This window comes from Typopeltis vanoorti, chromosome 5, assembly GCF_054136105.1.
Source record: "Typopeltis vanoorti isolate ZY-2024b chromosome 5, IOZ_Tvanoo_1.0, whole genome shotgun sequence".
NCBI classification, from domain to species: Eukaryota; Metazoa; Arthropoda; class Arachnida; order Uropygi; family Thelyphonidae; genus Typopeltis; species Typopeltis vanoorti.
This window is the reverse complement of record NC_143553.1, coordinates 50,199,547-50,226,898: the sequence shown is the minus strand read 5'-3', so window position 1 is coordinate 50,226,898 and position 27,352 is coordinate 50,199,547. Positions and strand designations below refer to the sequence as shown.

General features: G+C 35.3%; 1 protein-coding gene across 2 annotated transcripts in view; it reads right to left on the bottom strand.

Moving 5' to 3' along the window:
- LOC150106396 (protein SERAC1-like) overlaps positions 1 to 26,965 on the bottom strand; it is a 281,390-nt gene extending 254,425 nt beyond the window's left edge. For both annotated transcript variants that reach the window (XM_090393115.1, XM_090393116.1), the window contains exons 1-3: positions 26,894 to 26,965; positions 15,881 to 15,985; positions 2,728 to 2,851 (exon numbers count right to left, since the gene is read on the bottom strand). In XM_090393115.1, coding sequence (XP_090249241.1) covers positions 2,728 to 2,828 — 101 coding nt within the window. In that variant the 5' untranslated portion in view covers positions 2,829 to 2,851; positions 15,881 to 15,985; positions 26,894 to 26,965. The remainder of the gene's footprint in view (positions 1 to 2,727; positions 2,852 to 15,880; positions 15,986 to 26,893) is intronic.
- Positions 26,966 to 27,352: the final 387 nt, after the last annotated feature.

Below are 27,352 nucleotides of genomic sequence, written 5' to 3'. Positions count from 1 at the left end.
TGAGCTACTATAAAATGGCAGCCGTGATACCGCCAAAAGTAATCCATAATGCAGATGTTAACTGCAGTACCAGCAATCTTAATATTTACTTTTAAAAAAAAACATTGCTAGTGGGGAGAAAACCACCACTAGCACCAGTAAAATAAAACAAAGTGAAATACAAACAAAAGAAAACCAAAGTACTTATCTTTCCAAAAACTGAATATAGAAACTGAATATAGAAAAACTGATATAGAAATAATTCTACACTACCACCAGCAAATGCTCTATTTGAGCTACTATAAAATGGCAGCCGTGATACCGCCAAAAGTAATCCATAATGCAGATGTTAACTGCAGTACCAGCAATCTTAATATTTACTTTTAAAAAAAAACAGTGCTAGTGGGGAGAAAACCACCACTAGCACCAGAAAAATAAAACAAAGTGAAATACAAACAAAAGAAAACCAAAGTACTTATCTTTCCAAAAACTGAGATGTCATCAATGGGAGCCAGACCTAGAAGATACCAAGGTTCAAGTAATGCAGAAGTCATATTTCATTATACAAGTAGCCAAAAGGTGCTACTCCTTATTACTAAAATACTCTGGATTAGAGATAGATGTTGAAAGTTTTTCCACTTGGTTATACTATAAATTAAAGGTGCCAAGAAATTATATTCTTGGTTTAATCCTTTAATCATGAAGTTACTTCACGTGCAAGTGTAAGCAAAAACAATTTGCACGTGAAGTAACTTCATGACTGGGCAACTCATATATAGAGGCTAATGACTTCACATCACTTGCCTTAGTATCCCATAATGCAAAGCACATATTCTTGGCCATGTATAATGATATGGATTATTATTATTATTATTCGTGACACCTCCAAGGAGTCCGAAGACTCGTCGTGGGAGGACACCTACTGTACAACTCTCCGTCTCCACTACTACACAGAACCTCTACTACAAATCACCTACATCAACGCCATCTACTGCCCACGACCACCATCACCACTGCTAGTATTTTTTGTCTGTAAATTGCATGTGTTCTGAAGGGCCGATTTTTCTGTATGAGGGATGAAAAACCAGAGTTTCCGGGAGAAAAAACCTTGCTACCTCCGTATGAGATCGGCTAACTCACCTTCAATTGAAAAAGTCCATATAAAGATTCCTCCCGTCATGACGAGAATCTAACTTATGCCTTTTCTAATCGAAGGGCGCAACGTACTCGTTCTTCCAGTTGCGCTACGGAGGCGTTTTATGGGAAGGGTCAATACCCAGAACTTAAAATATTAAACCAAGAATATCATTTCTTGGCATCTTTAATTTGTCAATATAACCAAGTGGAAAAACTTTCAACATCTATCTCTAATGTGAAAGACATTATCATCAGAAAGGACAAATAATGAGATCCAAAGGCTCTTTAAAAGTGGTTTCAACCAAGGGTGGTTATTTTACTGTTTACTGAAAAGAAACTGCTGAAGTGATGTGCAGAGAAAGAGATAGAAAAGATCTAGATAAGCTAGCGGAAATGATTTATGAGAAGGTGTACACTATACTTTTTTATCTGAAAAAGAGATCCAACTTGCACATTTGAATTAAAAGCAAGTTATGGGTAGTTAGGATTATAAGAATTGAACTATTATCAAACCAACTACTAAACATGGAGAAGATGCATCAGCATACAAAGCTGAAGCTAACTTATTCATCACAACTTCTGATGGACTTGTACAGGTTTATTTGCCTTGCAATTCAACCATGACAAAACTAGTCTCTTTTGAAAAAAAAACACAAGGCATTAAAAGGTCATCTAACATCGATGCTTGGATAAAATGTCTCTGGAGACTTCAATATGAAGCTACTCCTCAACTATCGCTCCAAGAACCTGTGGAAATTGAAGGATGTGATTGAGCCTCAACTCCCAGTGATTGTTAAGAGTAGTAATCAAACAGCATATGTGACTCATGAAACTTTTCAAGATTGGTTTCCAAATAATTTTACACCAGCAACAGAGCAATATCTTCAGACTAAAAGCAGGCTTTCCCATTTATGAATAATACATTAAATACATTAAACTTTGCATATTACCATGATTCATAATTTATCCACAAACAGCGTCTCACTGATTCAACCAATGGATCACAAACTTTAAGACCTTTTTTTAAAAGTACTGTAAGCTTATGTTTGTATAATGCGTTATGACAAATAATGAAAAGGCATGCAGACATTAAGAGAATTCTAGAAGAATTGGAACATTTCAGATGCTATAGATACATCACAGCAAAATGTGGAAGAATGTGAACAAAATATTGTAATCAATGGTAGAGAAAAATTTTAGTCCCAAATTGTGTCTAATTTGAAGGATTCAAACCCAAGAAAAATTGAAGAAGTCACACACCTTGGAACAAATCTTGTCCTTGAGCTGAAGTCATTAGATGTCAGAGCTTGTGTCAAAATCTCAAAAGACTACAGAGTAATCCCAAGCTTATAACTCATCTCGGAACTTTTCTCCATTTCTCTATCATTCTAAAACCTAAAAGTTTAAATGTAAAGGAACTAATGCTTTCTAATTAAATGCTAAGTTTCAATAATCGCAACAACAAAATCCTAAACCTGAGAATGGTGTGTGTTTTTAACACCAGGACAAAATACTATTTTCATTTTTCAAATTTAAAAAATGCATTAACAGAAAAAAAAATTATAATTTGAATATTTTAATTTATTAAAATAATAACATAATTCAACCAACCCAATAAAAGTAGAAAGAACACTAACAAAAATTCTTTTTCGACTAATGTTATGCCAGGCAACAGTTCTGAGAAACTTCATTTGTTTGGAAAACAGTGTCATAATTTCTTCACTTTCAACTCTATCTAGAAAAGAATAACTCAAATTAATATGGGCAAATTATATCAGATTCTTGATTTCAATAAAATTAAAATACAGGTAATCCTCGTATAACATGGATGTTAGGTTCCACAGAAATGCAGCGTTATATAAATCGCGTTATGCGAGACTCAGTAGGGTTATGTTCATTTCAGAACATAACCCTACTTTTTTTTTTTTAATTATATAAACAATGACACATCCAACAAAAATATATTTTTAGTTAATTCAGGTAATTCATGTAAGTTAAGAAAACATATAAACTATGAAACAAATGCATAGTATAGTATAAAATTATAAAAATTACAAATTGTAAGTAAACTTCATTGCACATAATGCAATATTTTAGGCAAAATAAAATAAAGTGCATATTTTAATCGTCATCACTGTCTTCAAAACTAACATTTCGTAGATGTACTTTATTTACAAGCGGCCAGATGTCATCATCGCTTGAAATCTCTTGGACATCTTTTGTATAATTCTCATTGTATACTTTGACTGGTTTAGTTATCAAGAAGTCAGTAATAAGACATTGCTTACCACTATGCTGCAATTTTTTATTAAGTTCATAATAAATAAATGGAGCTAAACAAATATCCAATTGTCTCATGAATTTCCGGAGCGCTCCATTGAGGGATCATTATCCATAAAATAACTTCCTAACATTTTTGCCAAGTCCAATCCTTCTGGTAATTTCTTTAACTGAATTCTTCACTATAACCACCTCCTTCAATGATTTTTAATCAATTGGAGAATTGATTAATATGTATTAATTATGTATTTCCAGGCAACTTCTATGTCTGCTGATTCTCCCTGGATTTTAAGATTTTGCAAAGAAAACCGCATTTTAAAGTTTTCGAACCAACCCTTACTGTCACAAAATCCATACTGAGAACTTTCTTCTGAAGAATCTTGCTCGAGTTCTTTTAGATGTTTATAAACTTCGAGAGCTTTTTGTTTAATAAGATTTCCATCGAAAGGAATTTTCTTTTGAGTGCGATCGTCTATCCAAATCATTAGAGATTTCCCCATTTTTTCCATTAGAATATCATGTACACGAGCAACGCGCTTTGCACTTATCGTTGACCCAGCAAAAATACCTTCTCAGATTTTATGTTCATTTTGTTTGATTGTTCGAATTATTGATTCATTTAAATTCAAAGTTCTTGCAACAACTCCTGGTTTTTCTTCATCTTTCAACCGATCCAAAATTTCAATTTTTATGAATTTTCTTTTCAATGTTGATTTCTTCCTTTTGTTGCAGTGGCCATTTTTATAGTAATGGCCATTTAGTGGCCATTACTATAAAAATAATTTTTTTTACATAAAAAAAGCATTACATATTAATTATGTATGTAAATCGCCAGAAAATAAAAAAGAAACGAATTGTCTTCATTTCTTTGGCAGAAACGAAAACAATTTTCAACAATAAACGCTTTATATGGTAAACAATTGACACACATGCATGCTGAAGGGTATATATCCCCTAATATAAATTCACTACATATAACTACATGCGCGATACGGGCAGTCACAAATTTAACAAAGATAAAATTTGATTTTTAAGTCACACGGTGAAAAATATATAAAAAGATAAAGAATTACTGCAATTTGTAGACCGTGTTTTTATCGAAACCGCGTTGTATAAGTACTGCTTTATACAAGGATTACCTGTAGTAACTGAGAGTTGAAGTGACAATTGCACATTTCCTAAGATTTAAATTTTTTTTTTAAACAACAATCAAAGCTTGAGATATGGATATAAATAACACTATTATAAAGTTTACATTTTGGAAAATTATGGAGACAACTAACGTGTTTGAGTAAAACTTTAGTTTAATATAAACCAAAATCCACATTATAAAGTTTATATTATAAAGTTTGTTATCAGATCAAAGTCCTCTGAGACTACTACAGAAATGAATGCAAGCGATCATTGAGAACACTCAGAAAAGTAAACAACTGAATCTTCTGTTTTGGCTTGCATAATTTGGATTGTTCATTCCAACTGGTAACATTCACAATGAGTCTTTTGACTCCATCAGGGAGTTTGGGGGGGGGGGGGTCTGAATATAATAATTTTGCATTAGAAACTCACATTAATACTTGGTCAATGTGTTCAAAATAAGTACTTATATAAAAACAGCAAGGATAATAATTTCAGAGTGTGCAGAGAGCTTATTAGCATTGATACCCCTAAAATATACTTTCATAATGAGTCGAATGAATCTGCCTAATTTTTCCACTAATAATTGTTTGACTGAAGCTAAAACTGAAATAACAAATTCTAGTAGAGATCCTAAATAATAAATTTTATTAAATTCCATCAGTCATAGAAGAGTTATTCTGAATCACAACAAAACAAGATTTTTTCTAATTTTATCTAAAAATGGTCCTATTAAACCAAAATTTGGACTACAGTTTAGGAACGTATATATGAATTTGAACTGAAAAAAAAAAGCAATGAGTACAGTGGAATAGAACCAATATGAGGCATTTGGAGGAAATTATTATTGGGAGAGGGGGAGATGAGGGAGAGATCTGAGACAGCATGAGTGGATGTGAAACAGCAAGGAGGACAAGCGCTATGCGATATGTTGCTAACCAGCTTCAGTTTCAAATAGCACAAATACTTTTCAAAGCCAAACCTCCTCCTCTACCCAATTTGTCTTATACAGAAAATGAAGGCTTTACTCTCCGTGTGAAAGAATAATCATTTTATTACAAAGGGAAAGTATTAGTAGTTCAAGATTGGAATGAATACTAGAAAATAACTTTAATGTTACATGACTATTCCAAACCTCCTCCTCTACCCAATTTGTCTTATCCAGAAAATGAAGGCTTTACTCTCTGTGTGAAAGCATAATCATTTTATTATTACAAAGGCAGACAAAGGGAAAATATTAGTAGTTCAAGAGTGGAATGAATACTAGAGAATAACTTTAATGTTACATGACTATTCCACACGTCGTCCTCTTGCTAATGATCCTATTGCAACCCAGATTAGGAAATTAAACACTCTTATAATGTTTGAGATTGATTTGGGATGAGGAAGCCAAAAAGAAATTGAAGTGTTACCATGGGCATCCACCTCATTATGGACTGCCAAGTCCACAAAACAAATATTCCATTTTGACCTACAGTGGACTACATGGGTTCTCCATGTTACAAAACAATCATCCCAAATGCTTTCAGCATTCATAGGAAAGTCTTCATTTGTCAAAAATGGTTCTCACTAAAGAAAAGATATCAAGGCTTCGTCTTTGCTCAGGTGATCTCCTTCTCAGCCTAGGTATCGCATCCTTATTCACAAATGTTCCTTTAGATGAAACACTTAACTTTCTCAAGCAAGATTAACCAACAGATACTGTCAGCCTATTTGACTTTGTCATTCATTCTGGCTACATCACATAGGAAAATAAACAAACTGAAGGCACAGCAATGGGTAGTCCTCTTTTTTCTACGCTAGCTAACTACTTCATCGAAAGATCTGAACAACGTATACTGAACTGTATCTTCCTAAGCCGTCCTTGTGGGACAGATATGTTGATGATGTTTTTGTGTTTTGGCATGGGTCCTGCACAGACCTTCAAGAGTTTGTCAATGTGGTCAACAACCTTGATCATTGTATCCAGTTCACTCTTGAATTAGAAGAGAACAATTGGATTGCCTTTTTAGATCTCCAATTACTTCATCACCAGATGGAAATAATAGGAGATCTAAAAGATTCTCAGTATCTGGAAAGAAAACACATACTGAACTTTACATTTATTCTCTTTCACATCATCATAATTGTCAAAAATCTGGCAGGATTAGGACTTTAGTATACTGAGAAACTCTCTTTGCTCCACTGAATTGCTGTTCTCCCAAGAAATAAATCACATCAAGTCCACCTTTCTTACTAATGATTTTACCAAATCATATGTCAACAAGATAATAATTACAGTTTCCTTGTCATCTGCCTCTCAATGAAATGGTGACAGAGGTGGTCCATCATGTCACCATTCAATATGTTAAAGGAATCTCAGAAGGCATAGCTAAACTATTTAGATTAGTTGGCTTACAAGTGTCCTTCCATCCTATTAACAAGTTATCTACTTTTCTAGGCTCAGTTAAAGATAAACATCTGATTTTAGACTACCCTGGAGTATATATCAAATTCCTTGCCGGTGTGGATTACCATATTTTGGCTAAACAGGTAGATCTGCAGCTGTGCATCATGATGAACATTTAAACTACTTTAAGTTCCATGGGCTAGAGCAATCAGGACTTGCGGAGCATGCTATCATCACCAGACACCAAGTTCTTTGGAAGAAAATTAAAGCTCTTCATAAAAGTAATAATCTTTTAGAATGTTTTTACAGAGTTTTTTTTAAATCTTGTAAAAATTAATTTTATTAGAACCTTAATATAATTAGACCATGACAATGTACATCATGTATGTGCAGTTCGTGTGTGAAATTCTGTTGAATATACTGGTTTCTGTTCTTGTTTAATCTGAAAGTCATACAGAAGATGCCCTTGATACTAGGGCAAAAATTTTATACTAATTAATACATATGCAATGTGAATCCATTTTATGTTATTTAATTAGTAGGAGGAAAAGGATAGGAAGGAAGATGAGAAGAGAAAATGCAAGACTGCATTTTCTTAATTTCTTTCAACTAAAAAAAAAAAAAAAGAGAGGAGCACACTTAAGAAAACTTAATGGAAAAAGGTGAATTATAAAATATTGAGGTATATTATGAGGTATTTGAGGAATTTAAGCAAATGGCTTTGGCCTTGTGTGCTGATGTTTTAAGGATATTAAATTATTGAGCTGGGTAATGCTGCAATTATTGGTATCTTCTACCACTGTGTGTATGCGAAAGGGAGGAAGATCTGAAAACAAAAAATGATAATGAACAATTACAAAAGTGTGAATTTAAACTGTCTAAGTCATTAATTTCTTTTCTGTAGTAAAGTGTATGCTTCTAGAGACAGGATCTTTAAATGCATAGAAATTCTATTCTCTCTGTGTGTGGGGGGGGGGGGGGGGGAATAAGGTGAAATATTTAACACATCACCAAAACAGCCCAGCCAACTGCAAATTTGAATGTAGCTGTAGGAAGGGAGAGCCTACTGAAGTACCAGTGAATTGTTCATACATTTTTTACCATGAAATGACAGCTATAAACAATAAAAAAAAGTAATGATGAAATACAACTGCATATAGGCAACTCAGATTGGTGAACAAAGGGAAGAGTGATCATTATGGGTGATATTAATGATGGTAATACAAACTGGAACGAAGAGAAGCATATATGAATAAAGAAAATGAACTGCTTGATTCTCGAGAGACAACTTCCACAGGCAGCATCTAATGAAGAGCAAATAAGGATGGAGTCACAGATCATTTCATCAGAGGATGTGATTCTGAGTGAGGTGTTGCACCATTTGGCAAGAGTAATCATGAGGCGATCACCTGAGTGGTGATCAGCTTTATTTAGATTTCTTGATGAGGAAAGAATATATGGGAAAATTACAAGGATAGTGATTATGAAAAGCTAAATCAACAGTTTGGAGATATAGTGTGGAATGAGCAAATGGGAGCTAAGAAGAAAAGATATAAATGCTGCTTGGCAACTGACCAAAGGCTAGGACTGTTTAACAGTATTAATGTGTGATTATTATTATTATTATTACATAACACCTCCAGAGAGTCCAAAGACTCATCGAGGGAGGGCATCTACTCCACAACTCTCTATCTCCACCACTCAATCAATTAACTACAACTACGTTCATCATCTACACATATATTCTGAACATCAAAAGAATGAAATAAAGTAAATGTCAAATGAATGAATAAAGAGAGAAAGCATAAATTTGGAAGAAAGTGTGGTGGGGGGGGGGGCTAGATGAATAATGGCTATAATTAGCTGAATGAAGAGTATAAAGAACAGGGCAGGAAGATGACCCAAGGATTGCAAAAGTGCAATTATGAACAGAAATTATCAAATTAGCACAAGTAATTCCTAGAGATTTCTTTCAATATGTGACAAGTAGAACAATGATTATAGTAAGATGACATTGATGGATAAAAATGGTAGGTTGATAATTGCTGCAAAAGAAAACAAAGGTATTCAGTGAGTAATTCATCAGGGTATTTCCTTCTCATTAGCGTGATGTCATGAGAAGCTCAAGCATAGCGGGAATAGGAGGGGATGGAATTATTAGTGAGTGAGCAGGAGGTATATTAGGAATTAAGTAAACTTGATGACAATAAGACAATATGAGTTGATAACATATTGCCACATATCTTTACTCTTTACTATTAAGGGAATGTGGGAATTAACAGCAGCCTTGGTATAAATGGTTTGCAACTGCACATGTCCTAAAAGAGTGGATGAAAGGGTACAAAACTGTTCTACTTCACAGTGATAAGGTTTAGGATACAAATTACAGACTGATATGGAATTGTCATCAAGTAGACTGATGATAAAAACATTCTCTGTGATGGTCAGCATGGGTTTGTTAAACAGAAATCATGTTTTACCAATTTGTTTATATATTACAACAAAGTTATGACTTCATTAGAAAAGTGACATGCATATACAGTAATATATTTAGATTTTGCAAAAGCTTTTGAAAAATTACTAAATGACAAGTTGGTAACTAAGTCTTGATGGAATTAGATACTATCAGGTCATCCCAAAAGTAATGTCGTTTTTAATACTGTACTTGTTCAAATGTGTCCCAGCTTGTCTAAACAGGAATTTTTAAAGCTTTATTGGCCGGCATGGCTGGTCAAGTGGTTAGCGTATCCACTCTCCAGCCAAAAAGCTGCGGGTTCGAATCCCGCCATGGGCATGGATGTTTGTGATTGTCTCTGGAAAAACTAATGGTGGTGGTCGGCGGTGGATTGAGTGGTGGAGGCAGAGCTGTAGAGCAAATGCCCTCCCTCAATGAGTCTTTGGACTCCATGGAGGTGTCAAATAATAATAAATTTATGAGTGCCACTAAGCTGAGGCTGCCTCATTCTAAGGAATTCCACCATACATAACTTTTTGTTTAAATAAACCTTTATTACTATGGAGGTCACTAAAGAGTACATCATGCTTTATGAGTTCAAAAAAGACAACAATGCTGCTAACACTGTAAAAAATGTGCAAGAAGTGTATGCTGATAATGTTTTGAATGTGCGAAAGTGCGAGCAATAGTTCCAAAAATTTCGGCAAGGGGACTTTAGCTTGAAAGACTCCCTTGCTCTGGAAGCCCTGTCTCTCTCGATAATGATATGCTGGAAACCACTATTGCAAGAAATGCCAATGAAACTGTTCAAAATGCAATGCAAAAATTTAGCAAAAGATTTTAATTCATCATCTTTGACCATCAAACGCCATTTGATGGTCATGTCTTTTCATGTCGTGAACTGACAAACAACAATTGAAGAGAGAGCTCATCAACATCTACACTGCTCTTCATTTTCGACAGGTTCATTCCCCATTTTTGAGTCATGTAGTCACCAGTGATAAAAAAAGTAGATACTTTACAAGAATGTTAAGTGCCGAAGGCAATGGGTTCATTCAACAGAACAGGATAAACCTCAGCCAAAACAAGATCTTCACCCTCAGAAGGTTTTGTTAAGCATTTCGTAGGATATATCTGGTATTATACACTTTGAACTCTTGCCACAAAACTAAACAATCACAGTGTATACTGTGAACAACTCAATCGATTGAATAAAATACTAAAAGAAAAGAGGTGTTCTCTGGCTAATCGAAAGGATGTTGTTTTTCACCATGATAATGCATGCCCTCATAGTGCAAGAATCACCTGTATCAAGATTGAGGAACTCGGCTGGAAAAGCTTCCACATCCTCCTGATCTTGCACCTTCAGATTACCACTTGTTTCGAAGTTTGCAACATTTCAATAATGAAAAACAATACATCAGAAACACTGAAATTAAGCATATGTGACTTCTTTGCCTCCTGAATTCTACAGATTGAATATGCATGCATTATGAAGCTTTCATACATTGGAAGACATTACTGATTCAAATGAAGAATATACACTGCTCAAAACAATTAGAGGATATTTTGGTTTTCTTGTAAATTATAAAGTTATAAAAATAATTTACAAATGTAACACATTTATTTTAAAATATTCTTAATATACAACAGTGTAGAACATGCAACTACATACAAAATCATGTTAAGACTTGTCGAAATGATCGCTTCAAGAGCTCGAAATTGCTCTCACAGAAGAGTGGGGAAATATCCCGCAAGAACTGTTTGATCATCTTATCCAGTCCATGCAAACCAGATGTACTGCTATTCTGGCTGTTAATGGAGATCATACGCCTTATTAAAAATTAACAAAACAGTTTTTGGCTATTCTTGTTAAAATTATTTCATGCTAAAATGTATAATTTGTAAAATTTGTAATAAATATGAATTATTTAAACAATATCTCATCAATTACACCCTATCCGTAAGTAAGAAATATTTATTCATGTATAAAGTACCCAATAGTTATAATTATTTGCAGAAATTTATAATTATCCGACAGAAACTAAAATATCCCCTAATTGTTTTGAGCAGTGCATATACTTGATTAAATTAGCAAGTGAATTATCTTTTACATCATTTCAAAACTTAATGCTAAAAATGACATTAGTTTTGGGATGATCTGATAGATTAGTGAGTTAGAAAGGGGACTTAGGACACAGTATTCAAAAAGAGGAAAGTCATTAGAGGTATATCACAGGGATCTGTTTTGGAACCATTTGTTTAACATGAAATTGGGATGGGTTTAACTGGTGATATGCAGCTGTTTGTAAATGATACAAAATTGGGGAAAACAATAAGGAGTCAAGCAAATGTTTTAGCCTTACAGGAGGATCTGAATGGAATGTATGAATGGGCAAATGAGTGGACCCTATCACTTCAGTCTTGCAAAGTGTAAGATTCTGAAATTTGGTAAGCAATGATGGAATGCAAAGTACACTTAGAGAGAAAGTTCTGAAGGAGGTAAAGAAGATGAGAGATCTGGGAGTGGTGAAGAAAAAGGATCTGAAGTTCAGGGACCACACTGCATAAGTTATGAAGTCTCAGATTATAGCAATGATGTAAAGGACCATGACATGCAGAAATAAAGCGGTATGGTTCCTTTATATAAGACCTTATATGGATTACTATGTGCAGATCTGATGGGATGGAGGGGGTTGATGAGGATACTACCTTAGTTTAATCCTTTCTAGTATATTTTGGCTATTCTTGTTAAAATTAGTTCATGCTAAAATTTATAATTTGTTAAATTTGTAATAAATATCGATTACTTAAACAATATCTCATCAATTACACCCTATCCATAATATGTGCTGATCTGTTTGGGGGGGGGGGGTATGAGGATATACTAGAAAGGATTCAACTAAGGTAGTATCCTCATCTCCCCCCATCCCATCAGATCTGCACACAGTAATCCATATAAGGTTTTATATAAAGGAACCATAACCTCTTTATTTCTGCATGGCATGGTCCTTTACATCATTGCTATAATCTGAGACTTCTTAAATTATGAAGTGTGGTCCCTAAACTTCAGATCCTTTTCCTTCACTACTCCCAGATCTCTCATCTTCTTTACCTCCGTCAGAACTTTTCCTCTAAGTGTACTTTGCATTCCATCATTGTTTACCAAATTTCAGAACCTTACACTTTGGAATGTATGGTATGAGGACAGATTGAGGGAATGCACTTTGCAGAGCCTGTGAACAAGAAAAGAAGAGGGAATATGACTGGGACATATAAGTTGGTAAAGTGTTGTTACCAAGTTAATGTGGAAGAAGTTTTCCAATAGAATGGGAGACAGAGACAGAACAGGATGCCAAACCTGATTATTACCTTAGATGGACCCTTTCTAATATATCCTCATCCTCCCCACATCAGATCTGCACACAGTAATCCATATAAGGTTTATTTATATAAAGGACCTACGACCACTTTATTTCTGCATGTCATGGTCCTTTGCATCATTACTATAATCTGAAATTTCATAACTTATGCAGCATGGTCCCTAAACTTCAGATCCTTTTCCTTCATCACTCCCAGATCTCTCATCTTCTCTACCTCCTTCAGAACTTTTCCTCTAAGTGTACTTTGCATTCCATCATTGCTTAAACTGCATGAAGAGTGGAGAGTACATCTGACCTATGACTTGGTAAGCGGAATGCATTGCCTGAGAGGGTGGTGAATACAGATATGCTGAATGAGTTTAAAGTACGGTTTAATGAGCTCTGTATGTGAAAGTGTATGTTTCCCATGATGAGTCTTTTGACTATACACTTATCAGTATTAACAACAATACTAATAATAACAATATTGTCAGGAGAGGAAACAGAATTTAATAAAATCAAGGGTTTTTCTTTTAGTGGTTGGGTTGTTTTGATTTACAATCAAAGCAACAAAGACATAGGGTATTTTGTTTGTTGATTATGTGTGTTCTTCTGGCTAGTTTATCTGTTTTTCAAGTGACAGTTAAGAGTTAACTGTCACTTGAAAAGCCTTTATTAAAGGCTCTTTGTGTCTAAGATGGGATTTGAACTCAGATGTTTCCAGCAAAAAATACATCATCATCATTACTGAAAGAGCTAGTAGTAGCTAGTTTTTTAATGATGTATTTGAAAAACTTTCATTTCATATATACCACTAAATTATTTCAAAACTGGTTTAGAAAATGAGGTTTAATAAACCAGTTTTGAAATGAATTGAGTTTTGCATCAAGGATGAAGGTTGCCTATGATGGGGGGAGAGGAGGGGGGGAGGGAGGGAGAGAGAAATTAAGCTGTTTGGTAAATTTATAAGTGGGACTGATCACTAGATTTATAAATTTTTCAACATATACTCAGTGTGATTTTGCATTTTTTATGTCAATCATGCCTGTAAAGTTGAAAGGCTATGGCACTTTGCAGTACTAGGAATGTATTAAGGACAAGATAATCCTAGAACTAGATACCAAGCATGGAACTTTTTTTTTCACTATAGTTTTGGCTTTCTAGTGAGTTCTTTAGAATAAAATAAAAACTTTTTCTAGTAAATCTTGATACTTTTCTGTCATCAGGATTATTATCAATGACACAGTTATAATTTTTTTAGAAAATTATTTTATTTTTCCAATGGAAGCCATTTGATTCCATAACAGTAATATTATGGAATCAAGTCCTCATCCACATGCATTATTATAATCTATAATATTTTATGTTGTTACTGCACAACTATTAAATTATTTTTTAAGTTAATATTTTAGTTTAATTTTTTTAATGATTAAAGTTAATATTAAATTAAGGAGACCCTGTTAAGTTCCGTATGTAGCCTTATGGTAACTCCTATGATGTTAGGTAAGCAGAAGAAAGGTTCAACTGGTCACAGAGTAAGGGAACTTTTAATTATTATTATTATTAACATCTGACCTATATGGAGTCAGAGACTCATCGTGTGAGATAAACACTATTGCACACAATGCTCATCCAACTGTACCTACCTTAAACTGATTCAATGTGTCTACATTCACAACACACTAAGGCAATGCATTACACTCACCAACCACTCTCCATAAAGAACCTTCTCCTCACTCCTTTGCTCACACCCTCCTTATACAATTTCCAGCAATGGCCTCTTGTTCTATACCCCTCTCCAATTCTATGAAAAATCTCCTGTATATTAACTTAATAACAACCCCTGACTAGCTTATATGCCTCAATGATATCCTCTTCCTGCTCCTCCTATTCACAAAGTTTGCAATTTACACTCTCTCAATCTGTCCTCATACTCCACATTCCAAAGACTACTGACTACCTTCGTGAATCTTCTCTGGACCCTTTTTAACATATCCTCATCACCAAGAAAACCTGGCAACACCAAATCTGTGTACAGTAATCCATATGAGGCCTGATCAAGGCCTTATACAATGGCATCATAACCTCTTTGTTTCTGTCTGTCAGGGTCCTCCGCATCATTGCCATTATCTGATATGACGTCTCCACAACTTGTGCAATGTGGCCCCTGAATTTCAGGTCCTTGTCCACTATTACTCCTAGATCTCTGATCTCCTCTACTTCTGTTAAAGTTTTCCCCACCAAGTGTATACTTTGCATCCCATTATTGCTTACCAAATCTCAAAACCTTACACTTTGCAACATTGAACTGACAGTTCCACTTGTCCATTCATCAATCTGTTCAAGTTCCTCTTGTAAGGCCATAACATTTGCATTGCTCTCCCCACTGTTGCATCATCTGCAGACAGTTGCATCATCTGCAGACAGCTGCATATCACTAGTTAAACTCATCCCAATATCATTAATATACAAATTAAACAACAGTGGTCCCAAAACTGACTCCTGCAGCACACCACTGGTGACCGCACTGCCACATACATCTTTCTGATATCTATCTGACAGCCAGCCATTGATCCAACTCAGAAGTCTGTTATCCAATCCCATCTGTTTCAATTTATTTAAGAGCTTGTCGTGTGACAGCCTATCATAAGTTTTAAAAATCCAAGTACACCACTGTATATGCATCTTCCCTGTTGAAGGTATGTGTCACCTTGTTATAGCACAATTGAGGTTTTTTATAGGCCTTCTTTCAGCTGATTTCAGATATTGATGATCTATGGAATAGGCATGTTGGTTTCTTCCTCCCAGAAACAATTTCTCATAACTCAACATTTCATATGTCGAGATGTTGAGTTAGGAATATTACCTTTTATTATCTAGCATGTCATGGAAACCTTACTCCACCCTGATTACAGTGAAAGACAAAGACCAGCTGCCTACAAATTTCCAATGAGGGTAAAGAATGTCATCTACTCCCTTTCAGAATGAAAAGTAAAACAATGTTTAGTTGTATAAAACACAAATAAGATATTCGATTTCTACAAAATACACACAAAAAACCCTTCATGGTTCAAAATATTTGAAATTTGCTGTTTCTAAAAATTAATAATTTTAAAAATAAGAAAAATATTAAATTTAATTTACCACTGGTTCTTTTTAAGGAGATTGTCTTCCATCACTTCATCATATTCTCTATTCAATAAATTACTGTTTGCACTGATAAATAGGACAATCACCAAAATGTATTTTCTGAAAGAAACATAAAAAAATAATAATAATAATAAATAAAGTTAAAATTTGATCTAACCAATTTAAACTTGCAGGGTTGAGATTCTGTTTGACAAAAACGAACACAATCTTTTGAAATACACTTGAAATACTCTTTTAAACAACATAATGTAGGGGGAAAAAATTCTATTAATATGATATCTCTGTTTCACTGAATGCAGACTATTTCCCAAACTAGAGAATTTCATTTTTAATTATTTTGTAACTGAATAAATTACACTGAAACCATGGGACTCATAAAACAGTAAGAGGTCAGCAAAATTATCCATACCAAAATGATGTTTTTCTAGTTGGTAAACCAGACAAAGTCCAGAAAGAAACTTTTTTTAAATGTATAAATGTAACAAAAGACAGTGTACCCATTTCAAAATTTCTGTTTCATAAACATATATTTTTGCAGGATACTCCATGACATAACCAACAAATTTCAATAGAATGTTCTAGAGTTCATTTTAAGCAGAAAAGTATACCATAGATTAGTTGTCCTCTATTGTGTTATGACTGTACATATTATTAACATCTTGCCTCCATGAATTCAGAGACTCATTGTGGGACACACACGCACACCGCACACAAAGCTCATCCAACTGTGCCTTAAACTGATTCAATTCTTTATTCCCAAATGCTATCTCTTCATTCCAGTCTTCTTTTTCTTCCTCATCTGTCATCTAATGGATGAGATCCATTAGTTGAGTCCCCCCTGTGAACAAATCTTTGCCATCTGGCTCTATCTCTGGCCATTTCGTTATTCCTCTGAAGCTGATGATGATAGTTGAAAGTTTATTTTATTGTAGTACCTTACCCCAGTCCTGAAGATATTTTCAGGTACAAACTTTGTTTTCTCACACTTGGATAAAGGATTAAACTAAATTTATTATAGCCTAACCAAGTGAAAAATAAACTTTCCATCTTTCTCTAAATCCAGAGTAATTTAATAAAAAGGTGGCACACCTTTTGGCAACTCCTACAGGTAAAGATGACCTTGTCATTGCTTCTACCTGGTGTCTCCACTTCTGGACTCCCACTGAAGAGACCTCAATAAAGGTCGAAACTAGTCTGGGTAGTGACCCTTCCCTTAATGCATAACATTATACATATCCGCAAGGAGATGTGTTTTGCATTATGGGAGATACTGAGATAGGAGTGATGTTAGCTTGGTCCACCTTTGCTACGAGTTGCCCAGTGTTGTACTGCCTTACCCCAGTCCTAAAGATATTTTCAGGTGCAAACTTTGTGTTTTCTCACACTTGGATAAAGGATTAAACTAAATTTATTATAAAACCTCTGAAGCTGACCTTTCTTTCAAAGACTGTAGCCAAGTTCTCTTTGGTCTGCCACTTGATCGTCTTCTTCCATTGATTCCATTCTAGATTATATTTGGTACTCTCTGAAAGGACATTGGAGGTGTCCAAACTATCTTAATTGCTGTTTATGAATTACAGCTATGATATATTCTCTATGTCCGCATGGTTAGCTTAGAGGCTATGCACTTTGCAACCATATGCCTGGGGAAGGAGTGTCCTAGGTTCGATTCTTGTTGACGACATGAGGAACTTGAGGATTTTCCTCAACCATAGCCAAGTTAGTCAGTCTTGAGCGTGAACAGCAGGGTCCCCCGCCCCCAGTTTATCTGGAGGGTTTTCATCCTGCAAGCGGGCAAACCAGCCCCATGAACACACAGGATACAGCCATAGGATATAGTATGGCAAGGAAGGGAACGGGAAACCACCTTGCTCATAGTCATTTCCCTAGATGGTGGCATGTATATAGAGCTGCCCCTAAACAGCCGAAAGGCTATAACCACAACAACATATTCTCTATAGTTTGTGTTTGACTTGCTCATTTCTTTTGTGTTCTGACCAGTGAATCTTATATTTTTTTATTAAGCATTTCATTTCAAATGCTCTGATTTTCTGTATTTCTTTCTGATCGAGTCTCCATGCTCCAATCTCAGCTCCATACATTGCTGTAGGTATAATAATGATTTTATAGAGTTTGTTTCAGGCTTTTTGAAATGCTGTCATTTTTCCATATTTTGTTCAATTCATTCATTTATTTATTAGAGCATCCTTTGTTAAGTCTGTATTTTACTGTTTTTGTGTGTCAAGGTTGTAAGTAATGGGACTTCCAAGATATGTAAATAGTTTTACTTGTTCAAGTGTATGATTTTCTAAGTTTATTGAAATATTTTCTATTTGTTTTAGTTCTGCTTAGATTGATTTTCATTCCAAAGGTTTTGCACTCTTCATTTAAAATTTTTATTTTTTTTTTCCAATTGCGCTTTAGATTCCGTAAGAATAATAATATTATATGCATATTTAATATAGCCGATATTCATACCATTTATTTGTAGACCTGGTTCTTCAATTATAGATTTGCATATTTCTTCGAGATGGATAGTAAATATCTCGTCCTGTCGACGTCCACCTCATACCATACTGACTCAAAACCGCTGCAACTATTTACACCTCGCATTTCTACTTTGTGTGGACATAATTCCCTGCTATTATCAACAGCATCCCTCCCCTATTCTTATCCTTTCTGTCCTCATGAAAAACATCATTCTCTTCCATTTCTATTCCTACTCAAACACCTCTATTTCTTGAACCTCTATTCTCCCATTAGTCAATGTCAAATCCAACATTGCAATATCACTACCTAGATATTGCAAACCCTTACAAAATGTTCACTCAGTAACTTACTTGGTGTGCTTCTGTTACCTCTCTACATCAGCACTTTTTAGTCACCTTTCCATAGTTATCATTCCTTTTACTTGTCACATAGCAAAATATCTCTTCATGATTTATTTCAGTCTCATCAACTGGCTTTCTCTCATAATTAGCTTTGCCCTTCCTTACCATATAGGTCACCCTTCTCACCTGTATTTTGCACTGCTCGCAGGCATGCTGATTACCTTTTTCTTTATTATTACGTGACATATCCAAGGAGTCCAAAGACTCATTGAGGGAGGGCACCTGCTCTACAGCTCTCTGACTCCTCCACTCAATCCACCAACTACAGCGAACTGCATCATCTCCACCAATGTCACTAGTATTTTCACAGACAATCACAAACATTCATGTGCACAGCAGGATTCAAACCTGCAGCCTTTTGGCTGGAGAGTGGATAAACTAACCACTTGGCCAACCAGGTCAGCAAATTTATACCTCCCAACTTTTTCTCTGTCTGCAACTCTTGCTTAATGATGCTATTCATCCACCTTACCCTTACCTAATTTATCCTTCTGACTCTGGGTATACATTCTGATACTGCTTTCTTCAAACACCCCCTTGATCATATCCATGCACCACCATATATATATATATGTGTGTGTGTGTGTGTGTGTTAAAGATGCCAAGCAATTTTATAAACTAGGTTTTTAATCCTTTTTCCCAAGTAAGCAAACAGACAAGTCAGTCAAGTTTGCGGCTTCAAATATACCCAAGATAAAAAACTTTCTACACACACACACACACACATATATATATATATACACACACACACACACACATGGTTGTGCCACTGTACGAAGCACTGGTCAGATCACACTTGGACTATTGTGCTCAGGTTTCATCACCTGGTTTTCAATGTGATGTGGAAACATTGAAGAGGGTCCAGAGACAAGTGACTAAGACAATATCAGGACTTTGGAATGGTGACTATGGAAGGATGTTGAAAAAATGCAGATTGCAGAGTTTGGTGGATATGAGGAAAAGAGGTGATATGACAGACATATAAGTTAGAGTATTTTATCAGATTAATCCAGAGGGGATTATAAAAAAAAAAATGCTTATGAAGTTATGTAAGAGTTTGATGAAAGGTGGTGTATGGAGTAGATTTTTTACATGGAGAATTGCCAGCAAATGGAATGCATTACCAAAATGTGTTTTTAATGCAAGGAGTGTTAAGGATTTTAAGATTCGGTATGATAAATATGTTGTTAGATGAATGAACCTCCCATGATGAGTCTGCCCACTCCATGGAGGGTGTTGTAATAATAATAATATATGCAGTCGGACTCACTACAGAAAACTTGCAGGGTCCATAAGAACAGGTTGTTGTAATGGATAGTTTGATATAGAATTTTCCTCCTGAAATCATTTTATCCTGAATACATGCAAATCAGCAAGAGAATGCATGCAGTTAACAGGCAAAAATGCCTATTAGAATGGTGATAGCATAGAATATAAATGGAGAATTATGTATAGAGACAGTAAGCTGTGTGGTAACAGAGTGCCCTCCCATGACAACACCTTTGAGATGTCACATAATAAATGATTATAATAATAACAATAGCAAATTTCCATTAGAACTGCAGTGTTCCTATGACAGTTTGATTAGGACTTTCTCAATGTTCATCTTATTTCTTTTTATTTCATCATTTCATATTTTATTGTGCACATGTATCACTTCCACAAAGGCAGGCCTAGATGGGCAAGTGGTTGGCATATTTGCTCTCCAGCCAAGAGGCTGAGGGTTCAAATCCCACCAAGGGCAGGATTGTTTGTCACTGTCCTACTAAGTGTTTACCATATGTACTGCTGTAACTTGTGTCCTGGCACAGTATGACACTTCATGTCATTGAACTGTAAAAATCAAAAATAACTAGCTTCCACAAAGCTTAGTAAACCTATTATATCTCTCTACTTCGGGTAGAAAATATCTCTCTACTTCAGGTAGAAAAAGCCATTAGAAATGAAACTAGAAATTTGGAAAGGCAGCTTGAGAAGATGATATCCAACTAGAAATGCTAAAATATGGTGGTATAAAAGTTTTACTGGGCTGCACTGCAAAACTTTTATATTATTATTATAATAATGTAACATTATTAATACTATTGTAATCATTATATAATTGTATTAATATATTCCCATGATTTCGTAATTGTTTCCATTCATAGTGAAGAATTTATGGAGACACAACACAACGAATCTTAAAAGAAAGATTCATAATTGTTTGTCTTAAAAGTGAAAATCTTATGGTGAGAACCCATATCAGGCCTGAACCCAGCTTGTTCATTGAACTGTTCTCAGTTTCACAATTTTTTTTAGGTTAGGCCCTTTTCAGTTATGCATAGATAAATCTTACCTGGCATACTGCACAATAATTCCACTGTAATTCTCACATTCTTTTATTGCCTTTTTTTGAGATGGGTACTATGAGAGCCCTATTCCAGTCAACAACATTTGACCTTTCTGACCAGACCTTCTAAATTGTACATATTATTATCATATGTATATATGGATTATCACAATCAGATTTCTCATCATGTTGTACCATCATATGCATTTGTGGTTTAAACCAATAGAGAGTAAAATTTGGTCGGCTAAGTCCCAAATTGCCAGCCCATCCTCGTATGGTCAGTACCCAGTAGAAAACTACTAACAGGGGGCACACAGGGTGATTGGAGTAGAGCTCTTATAGTACCCATCTATAAAAAAGGGAATAAAATTGAATGTGAGAATTACAGAGGCATTTCTCTATTAAGTGTTCCTGGTAAGATTTACACAAGCATACTTGAAAAGAGATTGAGAAAGAGAAACTTGGAGAACAAGCTGGGTTCAGGACAAATAAAGGTTGTCAAGATCAGATTTTCATTTTAAGACAAACAGATGAGAAATCGTGGGAATATGACAATGATCTGTATTTTTAAGTTTTGTAGATCTCGAAAAGGCATATGACAAGGTGACCAGAGAAAAGCTTTTCAAACATTACAATTATATCAGGTGAATGGAACATTATACGGAGCAATACACAGTTTATATTTAAGTTGTTAGTCAGCAGTTAGAATTGAAGGAAATACAGGCTGATGGTTTGATGTAAAAATCAGGGGTGAGACAAGGATGGACATTATCTCCATTCTTATTCATCATCTATATGGATCACATTATGAAAGACAGTGGCATCAAGCCTGATATTAGAATTGGATATGTCAAACTAAGCTCTCTGCTTTATGCAGATACTGTTGTACTCCTAAACGCATCTAGGGCAAGTCTCCAGGATTCACTAACTAAATTGCATAGCTGTAACAAATTTGGCATGAAAATCAGCAATAAAAAGACCAAAACAATGAAAATAGGCAGGAACATAAAAAACTTCAGCTGCATTCTGAATGGAAATCCTATAGAACAAATAAAATATTTCAGCTATTTGAGCAAGTTTTTAGTGAAGATTGTAGGTTAACTCTTGAAATACACAACACAATAAACAAAGCTGCGATGATGGGTAGCCAGCTGAAAATATTTATATGGAATGAGAGAAATTAACCAAAATGCCAAACTAGCAATATATAAGACAGTGTTGAAACCAATTTTATCTTATGCATCTCAGAGTTGGGTTAAAAATAAAGCACTTGATCAAAGACTAGAGACCAAAGATATGAGGTTCTGAGAAAAATTAGAGGCATGAACTGATTCTGCCATTGATGGCATCAATGGCAGAATCATATTAAAAATGAAGATATTAGAAAGGAACTTGATATTGTTAACATTCAAGAACGTGTAAGCAAAACTAATTTAAGGTAGCATGGCCACTTAAATAGAATGGGTGAGAAAAGGTTAGCAAAAACAGGCGTTTCATGCTAAGATGGCAGGAAAGAGCGTTAGATGAAGACCAAGGTCTAGGTGGATTGATTCAGTCAGAAGTGCCTTAGAGGTACAGAATGTGAGATATGACAATATTGAAGTGCTCGCAAGTAACAGATTGATTTTGAGGAAAATTGTTAATAGGAGATTAATAATAATGTAAAGTTAATCATGTAGTACTGTCATAGTAACCTGAACAGACTTTGGAAGATTAGGAAATTAATGATGATGATGACGAAAATCAGATTTTCATTTTAAAACTAACAGTTAAGAAATACTGAGAATATAATAATCATCTGTATTGAAATTTTGTATATCTATAAAAGACATATAACAAGGTCCTAAGAGAAAAGCTGTTCAAAACATTACAATTACATGGTGCAAAAGGACATTATACAGAGCAATAAACAGTCCATATATAAGCTGTAAGTCAAGAATTCAAGGAGGTATTGGAAGTTAGTGGGATGTTAAATTTGATTGAAGTTAAGAGTGCTGCTCATCATCTATATGCATCACATTATGAAAGAAATGGGATTAAACCTCATATTAAAACTGGAGATGTTAAGCTCATCTTATTATGCAGATATTGTTGTACTTTTAAATAAATTCATCATAAGTATGCAGATTTCTTGACTCAACTAAATGGCTGCTGTCATTGTCAACAAACTTTGTATGAAATCAGCAATAAAAAGGATTTTGAAAACAGGTAAGAATAAGAATATGCAATTTTAACTTGTGGATGTCAAATTAAAGTTAAAAGTAAAACACTTGATCAAAGATCACAGATAATAAGTTCTGATAAAAATGTGGAGTGAACAGGTGGTATCAATGGCAGAATCATACTAAAAATTAAGATATTAGGAACCTGACACTGTAAGCATTCAGGACAAGTGATCAGAGCTGATCATAGGTGGTATAGTCATTCAAACAGATGGCAAGAGGAAAGATTAGTTTAAAAAAAGTGTCTGATGCTAGGATAGGAAGAAAAAGTTCCAGAGGAAGAACAAAATCTAAGCAGAATGATGCAGATCAAAGTGCAATGAAAGTTAGATATAAGATCAGACAATACCAGTAATAATAGCAATAAGGGAATGGAATTTCTAGAATTCTTGAGGGACAAATGTCTTAGGCAACATGTAATAGAGGGCACAAGAGGTTCAAGAGTTTTGAATTTGGTTATAGCACCAGAAGAGTTGATAATAACTGAAATGACATCTCTTCCACCAGTTGGAGAGAGTGACCATATGGTTTTGACTTGGGAAATGAATAGACATGCAGGAGTATCAAAGAGACTGGAACATATGTGGAATTATAAGGCAGGTGATTATAATAGTCTAAGACGTCAACCTGGGGAAGTTTCATGGAGGGAGGAATTGGAACAGGATATCATTAGTGCATGGGATATCATTAGTGCATGGGAAATTATGAAAGAATATTTGTTAGTAGCAATGGTAAGTCGTATACCACAAGTGAACAAAAGGACACAATTTGGAGTAAAGTGGATGACAAACAACATTAAACAGGAATTGCATGAGAAAAAGAGGCTATGGAAGAGATATAAGGAGACAGGTGAAGAGAAGATGCATGAAGAGTATAAGACACAGGCCAGAAGAGTGACTAATATGGTAAGGAAGACGAAACTGGAATATGAGAGGAGATTGGCCCTTAGATCCAAGGAAAATCCTAGGGAATTTTTAGCTATGCCAGTAGGAGGAGAAATGACTGTGGAAGAATGACATTGTGGGATAAAAATGGGAATAGAGTGACTGATGCAGAGGACATAGTGGAATTGTTCAATGAACACTTTATTGGAGTATTTCATCCTAGAGGAATCAGTTTTAATGCTAGAGGGATAATGCAGGTTCGAGGTTTAGAGGTACAAGGGGAGAGTGTGTTTCAAATACTGAGTACTCTGGATGTCAGTAAAGTTGTGGGACTGGATAGTATTTCACCACGAGTTTTAAGAGAATGTGCTAGGGAACTGACAGTGCCTTTGACCTGGCTTTTCAATGAAAGTCTGACTGCTAGAAAGGTGCCCATTATTATATTTTATATTATATTACCTTCCTTCCATTCTATGGAAGGAAGGTAAGATAATGCCATTGCATAAGGATGGTAGCAGACTGGAAGTGTCTAATTATAGGCCAGTTTGTGTGTCATCAGTAGTTACTAAGATCTTGGAGAAAGTAGTAAAGGACCATATACAGCATTGGGCAGATGAGGGTAATGTTATCTGTGAGAGTCAACATGGATTTGCAAAGGGGCGCTTTTGTTTTAGCAATATGCTAGCCTTTTATGATAAAGTTACAAGAGCATTAGATGAGGGAAAGGCATATACTGCCATTTTCTTAGACTTAACGAAGGCATTTGACAGGGTGCCACATGATAAGCTGATATTTAAGTTGCAGCACATGGGTCTGGATGTCAGATTGGTGAACTGGATTCAGGATTGGCTGTCCGATAGGTATTCAGAGAGTTGTGTATGGTGGGGTAGTTTCAAGGAAGCAGAGGATTACAAGTGGGGTCCCACAGGGCTCAGTACTGGGACTTATATTATTTAACCTTTATATCAATGACATTGTCAGCGGATTGCAAGGGAATATTCAGTTGTTTGCAGATGATGCAGAGCTGGGAAGGATTATTAGTAATAGTGCAGATGCAGCAGCCCAGCAAGAGGATTTGAATAAATCCTCTTGCTGGGCTGCCGCAAGATAGATGGGCAAATGAATGCGGGTGTCGGTTTAATGCAGCAAAATGTAAAGTCTTGAGGTTTGGGAAACATCGATGGATCACTGCATACTCTATGGGAGGAGTTATACTGGAGGAAGTAGAGGAGACAAGAGATCTGGGTTGATGATTGATAGAAACCTGAAATTCAGGGGACGTATTACAAAGGTGGTGAAGGTAACACAGAGGATTGCTGCAATAATGAGAAGGATGCTGACCTGCAGAGATAAAACAGTTATTATTCCATTGTATAAGACCCTGATCAGACCACACTCGGACTGCTGTTCTCAGATTTGGTCCCCAGGATTTGAAGGGGATAAATTAACTGTGCAAAGGGTACAAAGACGGATAACAAAGATGATTTCAAGACTGTACAATGTTACGAGAATTGGCTGAGGGAATGTGGACTGCAGAGTTTGGTGGATAGGAGGAGGAGGAGAGATGATATGATTGAGAACTTTAAACTGTTGAGAGGTGGTTACAGGGTTGACACTGGGGAGTTCTTTCGCTTGGTTGAACAGCGGGAAGGAGTGATGACAAGAGGCCATCCCTGGAAGTTATGAAAGGAAACTGTGAGCAAGAGGGTGCGGAGTGGTTTCTTTGCATGGAGGGTGGTTGAACCATGGAATGCATTGCCTGATGGAGTAATGAGAGCGAGAACGGTCAATGAGTTTAAGGAGTGGTATGATAGACTTTGTGTTTCTCAGGGGGAGGGGGATCTCCCCTCAATGAGTCTTGATAGACTTTGTGTTTCTTAGGCAGGACCTCCCATGATGAGTCTTTTGACTCCATGGAGGTCTGAATAATAATAATAATAATAATACCAGAGTCCTAAAATATAACAGATCAATTTGGAAGAAAACTGTTGATAAGAAGTTAGTAATAATGTAAACTTTTCATGTTGTACTATCATATTATGTTATTATTATTATTGCTTTAACAGGTATCTCCATGGAGCTCAAAGACTCATGAGGAGCCAGAAACATCCACAGGCCTGCAACCATCCTGGTTACTTGCCTCTGAATCCTCTTAACCACCTTCATAACTCCAAGAAACTCAGGTGACCAAATCTGAGCACAACAGTCCAGTATGAAAGTATCAGTCTTATTAAGAGGAATAATGACTTTTCTGCCTCTGCAAGTAAGCGTATTTTTGAGCATCCAAATAATCTGAACTGTTCTGCAAATTTCTGTAATATGACTTCAGAACTTCAGTTTCCTATCAACCATAACTCCCAGATCCCTAACTTCATCAATTTCCAGCAACGAAACCCCATCAATAGAACACACAGACTGAAGCTTTTCCGACCCAAAGTAAATAACTTTACACTTTGCTACATTAAAAGAAAAGAAAAAAAAAACATTATCGTTTAACCATAATGACAGTCGATTTAAATCATTCTGCAGTATGGCTACATCGTCTTAATGTACTATAGCTCTTCCCATCTTCAGAGTACATATAAAGAAATTCATGATGATTCCAGTCACCCATGTTATTATTCGATATCTTATTATTACAGGATGTAAACAGATCACTAAACTGTATTCTCTTAACAAACCTTAATTCATAAGTAGGAACTTCTCTACGAAACCTGCCATTACTCCCCGATAACCAAAACATAAGCAACCACGTGACAGATGTAGCGACGGTGACATGATACGCCACCACGCAGAACATTAGAAACCATTATGAGTCGAAATCTCATCTTCTTCTTCTTCCTGTCATTAATTTTAGGCCAAATGGCTTGTTCCGGTCTCATATCATCATTTTCTTGGCCTTGAAATTCTTCCTTTTTAATTTATTTTATATCCGTATAGAAATTTTGGCAGTCTGCTATTGTCCATTCAATTTAGATGCTCTAACCATTTTTATTTATGTTTACGTATGAAAATATCAAAAGTAAAGACAAAAATAATGCATTTCAAAGGAGAAAAACTAGTAAGAAGCAAAATACAGTAGTGATAGATAATAAAATATTAGAACAAGTAAATACTTTCAAATCCGGGGATGCGACTTA